Genomic DNA, 6,614 nt, shown 5'->3' with positions numbered 1-6,614 from the left:
TCAGATGGCCGGGCAGACTGGAGGGCCCACGTGAGATCTGTGGTTATGAGTTTCAAGTGAGACCTGTCAGCCCGCTCAGGGGTTTCTCTCCCCCATTATCCAGCTGCGTGGGTACAGCAAACACTAAGGTGCCAAGTCATTTTCCCCAGATATATACATACATTTTTTTTTCATCAAAGACACTAAAAGGGTCTAAAAAAAGAAACACAAGGTATGACTTGCAAAGCCTTTAATGATAGTGTTTGTATTTTTTAACAGCATGCGTGATTTCTCATCTGTGGTTAATTAGCAATTATTTCCATACTTGCAAGCTCATCGGCCTCTGAATTTAGTCATAATGCAGGAAGTTAACGAAATTAAGGAAAAGCAACCCCTCATCTAAACTCTCTATTTCTTGATCTAATCTCTCTTCGTGGTCAGCAAGATGCATGAAGGAGTTCTTTAAAAGGGCTAAAGTAGATTGATATACAGCTTGTGTGTTTATTTTTAAAGCTTCGTAAATGCAACCTTTCTAAGAAAACAGTTAAAGCAAAGGCCACACACCTAATGGAAACAAAAATCTTAATTCAGATTGTCTTCATTTGTAGCCATTTGGCCTTCTGCCCCTTTTAAAACGTTACATTACCCAACAACCAATGGTTATCGTTTACTGTTTTGAAGACGACTGAACAGATGAAGATGTCACGTGCCTATGTTGGTGGCACTTTGCCTAAGATCCATTCAAGATACTCTTTAGTTACATTTCCATTGAATTTTGGCCAGTTCTTGTATCATTCAAGATTTAGTCTGGGTTATTTCCTTGATTAAGAACTGAATGGGCTGCAGATCTATTTGATAATTATGGTTTTAGACAAATGTTCACCAGCATTAGTTCTGTTAGCCAACCGAAAAGCACTGTAGGCCTCATATCCAACAAGAAACACGTTAGTAAATATTAAGCCTCTTAGAAAAAAGACCACATGCTCCTGCTTTTGTAGAAACATTATTTGCTTGAAAGAATGGTAGTAGGACCTGTCACTTAAATTTTGATTCCTTGATATGAAAAAGAGACAAAGTGAGCTGAAGAAGGAAACTCCGCAGTTACAATCTGCAGCCCGCAACATACTTCCCGACATCTTGGCCTCGGCATTTATTTTTCCATGCCACCCTGGAGAGAAAGATGAAACAAAGAGGAATAAAGTTAAAACGTAGCGGCATTCACTTAGCGTGATAATCTACCAGAAACTAACACGACATTGTAAATCAGCTCTACTTGAGTGAGGAGAATCTTAAAAAGTCCAGAAATCCGCTACAAGAAATTGAGGGGTAAAAGGGTAAGATTCTGAATCAGTTAAAGTAGATCGTTTCGAGGTAACACGCTTTTCAGCGTAAACCCGGAGCTGTAGTCGTCAGTTCTCGGCAGCACAGTTTGGTCTTTGGAAATGTTCTCTGACTTGTCTCAGAACAGGAGGGCAAACCAGAGCTCCCCTTTGATGCTTAAAACACAGCGTGCTTGTAACAGGAACTAACAAGAGTGTCGTAGGTGCCTTTTACTTCAAAAGCACACATACAAAACACTCATAGAAAAAGAGATTTGTGGATACCAGAGGTGAGGGTTGAGGGCGGGATGAGAGGTGGGGAGGAGAGAGAGGGGGAACTGGATGAAGGCAGTAAAAAGTCACTACAAATTCCAGCTATAGTAAGATAAATACTGGAGCTGATATGTACAAACTGATAAATTATATATATAATAGATAGAATAAATTATATATATAATTAAGTGCTACATGTTATATATAAAAATTGTTAGAGAGTAAATCCTAAAGGCAGCACACGGAATTTTTTTCTTCTATTTCTTTAATTTTGTATCCATATTGTTGCTGGTGATTAGGTTCTTGTCTCCTGGTAGAAAGAATTCAGAGATGAGAGGCTAAGAAAGTAAAGAAGGGACAGCAGTACACTCTCAATGGGGCAGTGGGCAGGCTCAGATGAGCCACTGTCCAGAGTTTCTTTGGCAGATCGGTTACATAGAGTGTGAAAATAAATGGGCAGAATATTCCTTGCAGGGAGAAGGGTTTGGGGTCGTATTCCCTGATTTTCATCCCAACTCCACCTTCCCAAAGGGAGGAGGGATTTTTGTCCTTATTTACTGTGGCTGGGAAATGTCATGGCGTTGGCGCATGATGGGTATTTCTAATCTGCAAGGCTAATTTTATTGAAATGAAGGCATAATGAGCAAAAGGTTACATTTAGACACTGGAGGTCCTTGCCTTTTCCCACCTTTCTTTGTGGACCTCCTGGTTGCTTGTCACACCTAAATTTGTGACCGCTTATCAGCCCAGAGGTTCCTACTTTTCTTTCTCTGCCCAGGGACCCCTGTTGTTTACATGATGTAGGGTTTCCTGCATTTGGCCCCGGCCCCTCCTTTTCTTGCCAATTCCTGCCTTTTGGCCTGTGTCCCCCCTTCTCTGCTCACATCTAGCTGTCTGCCTGCTCTAACAGTCTGAGGGGATGGGTGTTCACTAAACCTACTGTGATGTATGTAAGTCAAATCATTACGCCATATACCTTAAACTATCCAGTGCTGTATGTCCATTACACCTCAATAAAACGAAGGAAAAAAAGACATACCATGCTCTAACGCCGTGAGGGTCCCTGACAACCCTCTTTGCACATTGTACGGCTTTGGTGATGTCATCTTGCAGCAAAACTGAAAAAGAGATGGTGAGGAATGAAAACAACAGTCATAGAAATTTCATTTTAAATTTAGTTTCAGCCAGTTTTATTCTCTTAAGCTGAAGAGAGAACACAAATTACTTTTCAAGAGTCTACGTATCTGTGAATGTGGAGGGAAAATATCTTCTTCCTTGCATCCCATTTGGCATGAAATAAAGCATTCTGTTTCTCATTTACCAAAGTCATTGAAAGCTCTGGAATTACTAAATAATGTGATAGAATTTTTTCTTTTACTAAACACTTTAAACAAATGAAGAAACAGAAACTGGCCTAGCATATTTTTGCTCAGCATTTCAACTACTGGAAAGATGTTCCTAAAGAAATAATAAAAACACACTCAAAGATGTATGTACAAGGTGTCTCATAGCAATTAATAAAAGGGGAAAATGGGAACAGCCTAAGAGCTTACCAGTAAGAGCTAGACTGATAAATGACGGAATATTTATGTAGTGGAATTCTAGTCATCTTTAAAAACTAATACAGATTGGTATTTGTTGACTTAAAAATAATTTTATGTGGTAAAGAACAAATCATAGAGCAGTATATAGAATGCAATATCATTTTTGTTAAAACACACATTGCCTGCACATTTGCATGTGGGTAGATATGTGCATGACATCACTTTACCTTCACAGACAAGTCTGATACATGTCCTGAAAGAATTTGTGTGTACCAAGTCACCAGTGGTCACAAATCTCTGGGTAGTAAGAATTTTCATTCAAGGACCAGAAATTATTATATAATACAAAATATTTTTAAAAAGAAGTTAACTGAATACAAAAGAATATTCTAAGATCTTCATCTTCTCTATTAGAAAATTTAATATTTAAAAATTTAACGATATAAAAAACGAAACATAAATAAAAATTTGACAATATAAAATTTTGCAATACTTCCTCAATACTTTATGCACAAGAGATTCCATATGTGACCTCTATTTTTAAATAAACTCAATAGAATATTTGTTTCACCCCAATTGAACAAATCCATAACTTAGCTTGTTAGAATGACTGTGATTATATAGGAACTGTGCACAGGAACTAAAGAATTTAGAGATTACATGTCATAATGTTTCTAATTCACTTTAAAATCATTCAACCAAAAAAAAATATATACATACAGACACAGAAGTAAATAGAAGAAAATGTTAAAAACTGTTAAAGTATATGATGGATATATTTCTGTATATTATACTAATTTCTCTAATTTTCCATATATTTAGAACATTTCATAATAAAAAGTAAAAACCATGTTTACAAAAGGGCCACACATATTCCTCCTCCTTGATTAGTTAAGTACCAGCCCTTTCATTTTTTCAACAAAGGACCATAGATGAAAAAAAAAAATAAAAGGCCACGCAACCAAATTATCCCCAAAGCTCCTCAGAGTAAGTCAGAGGAGTGCATAGTTCTGCACAGAGAGTCACACAGTCCAGCCTCAGTAAATTGATGGATCCCTCCAGAAACTTCTGTGTGTTAGAGAACAGCAACCTTTCATGATAAGAGCACTTTACGTTCTTACTTCAGGAATCAGGAGGAGGGTAATAAAGAGCTCCTGGAAGTTGAGATGGAGGTTTCCTAGGTCCCCGGTGACCCCATCAAGGCTTTATCACTTGTTCTGAATGTCTGTTCTTGTAAACGTGACAGGACAGTCCCCGTGCCCCCGCTCAGCGTCATCTTGTCTTACCGTTACATTTGATGCCACAGCCGTTCACTGCTTTTGGAGTTTTGCCATCGTCACACCAGTAGCGGCTGTTGATCTGGAATATCCCGTAATCGGTGCTTTTGCTGTCGCGGTTGTAGTTTGTAGCTTTTGTGTTATAACTACTTTCCCATCTGGCCAAACACATCCCTGAAAAGAGCTTACTTTTAGTAGTAGTCAGCAACACCACGTGACTTACATGGCAAAGCATGTTCTATTAGGCAAATTCAATTTTACTAATGACTGACCGCCTTTGTAAGTATAAAGATGACTTTTACGTGCGAAGCATTTTAACACCTTAGTGCTAAAGGGCCCTTAAGAGAATTCTTTTGTTATCAAATCATTTTGTAATACTAATGAAACAAGACAACATACTTTAGAAAATATGAAACTAGCTGTTTTGCCATTGCCATTACCCTTCCCCCACTCCCATCCCTCAGGTAAGATTTAGCCTAGAAGAGAAAAATCAAGACTTGTTGAGTGGATTTGTGCTTAGCAGTAGATATATAATGATGATGGAAAAGTGCTTTTCAGTGGGGAAAATAAGGAATTTCTGGGAGGAAGAAATTTTCTTATGATATCTAAAGGTGAATTTGGATGTCAAATTAGACCCCAGACAAGAGCTGTATAATGGAGAAGACTGCTCCATCCACCCACCCACCCATCCATCCAACCAGCCATCTGCTCATTTGCTCAGAAATAGTTATTGAGGGGAAATGTCTCAGTTCAATCTGAAAAACACAGTGACTACATTGACAAAATTGGACTGAAATAAAGAGCAACTTTTACTTAGGGCACAGCTTGAATTCCGTGGAAGAAAATGAAAAATACTTAATCAACTAGAGGGAGTAAGAATGATGAAACGTCCTTTCCTGCTGCATTTCAGGGATCCTCATACAAACACTGACTGAGGGGAAGTTGGGTCCTACTAGCCCCTGTGCTAGTTCAGCGGGGAGGGTAGAGCTCGGTGTTAGAGCGCATCCTTAGCATGCACGAGGCTGTGGGTTCAGTCCTCAGTACCTCCATTAAAAATAAATGAATAAACCTAATTACCCCCCCTCCAAAAAAAGAGTTCCACAGAATTGTTAAAATTTGCTGTTAAAACCCCAACATCATGATTGGAAAGGAGAAAAATGCTGCATTACTCTAGGCTTGCAGAACCCAAGTTCCAAACTAGACATGGCTGGAGTCAAATGCCAAGGGCCTGACAGAGACACCCCAGGTGCCCAAAAGTACCTTTCAGCCAGCCTTACACGGACCGCTGAGGGAACCGAACCCACAAATTTAGTGACACTGGAAGCATGGGTCCCGGCATGCTTAGAGCGGTATAGAATTTTGCCCTCCCATATCCTCAAACCTTCATCTGGTACATCTCATTCCAAAGGAACAAGTTGATATTTCTAAACATTGTTAAGTGTACAAGTCTTCCAAGAGAGTTTTTAAAAAGTCCGTTCGCTCAAAGTCCCCTTCTCATTTTTCATCCTGCATTACTATCCGTTCCGCCCCCACCAGCTATTTGGAAGGACGAACAAGAGATGACTTACAGTTGGCCAGGCTGACTCCCCTGTAGCCGTCCATTCCGAGTTCCTTCAGCTTTCGGGCCAGCGCGCATCTCTCCCAGACCTTGCCCTGCACAGCGACAGCGAGAAGGACGAGCCCCAGCACAAGGAGAGCCTTCATGGTGACTGAGGTGCCCGGACTGCAGTCTGCCCGGGGCTGAGCCGGCCCCAGTATTTAACTCCTTAGGACTTCCCTTACTCCTGGGGGTTCGGGAGCTCCGCCCCTTGAGATACGGGAAAAACAGGAACCATTTATTGGTCCAACTGCCTTAACACGTTTTCTTTCTTATGTTTGAAGAGGTATAATTTGATGTCACAAGACATCACCTGCCGGAAAATAATGAAATGAGCTTGTTTAAAGTTATTGCTCAGGAACAATCTGAATTAGCACTGCTGCCAAAAGAGAAACTTCCTCCTGTTTTGTAATGAATTTGAGCAACTATAAATTAAAAACAAAATGGAACGAACATTTTATGCAACTGAAAATGAGCTCCCATCTTTGATTAACACTCATTCTCATTAAATAGTTTTACGTGCCTTTGCTCTCGGGTCTTCATCTTTTTCAGTTAAAATTTCCTTAAATACACTTTCCACAAAAGAACACGACACCCTGCCTGTTGTTTCCACAGGGACATAGCG

The 6,614-nt window shown here is 39.7% G+C and overlaps 1 protein-coding gene across 1 annotated transcript; it reads right to left on the bottom strand.

The window, feature by feature from the left end:
- Positions 1-214: 214 nt before the first annotated feature.
- Positions 215-6,155, bottom strand: LOC116282708 (lysozyme C). Its single transcript, XM_072973938.1, has 4 exons — positions 5,961-6,155; positions 4,402-4,566; positions 2,611-2,689; positions 215-1,147 (listed from the first exon to the last, which is right to left on the bottom strand). Exons 1-4 carry the CDS (start codon positions 6,094-6,096, stop codon positions 1,081-1,083), a joined length of 447 nt encoding a protein of 148 aa, XP_072830039.1. The 5' UTR covers positions 6,097-6,155; the 3' UTR covers positions 215-1,080.
- Positions 6,156-6,614: the final 459 nt, after the last annotated feature.

This window comes from Vicugna pacos, chromosome 12, assembly GCF_048564905.1.
Source record: "Vicugna pacos chromosome 12, VicPac4, whole genome shotgun sequence".
In the NCBI taxonomy this organism is placed as follows: domain Eukaryota; kingdom Metazoa; phylum Chordata; class Mammalia; order Artiodactyla; family Camelidae; genus Vicugna; species Vicugna pacos.
The sequence above is the reverse complement of the archived record's forward strand: the minus strand, read 5'-3'. Positions and strand labels throughout refer to the sequence as shown.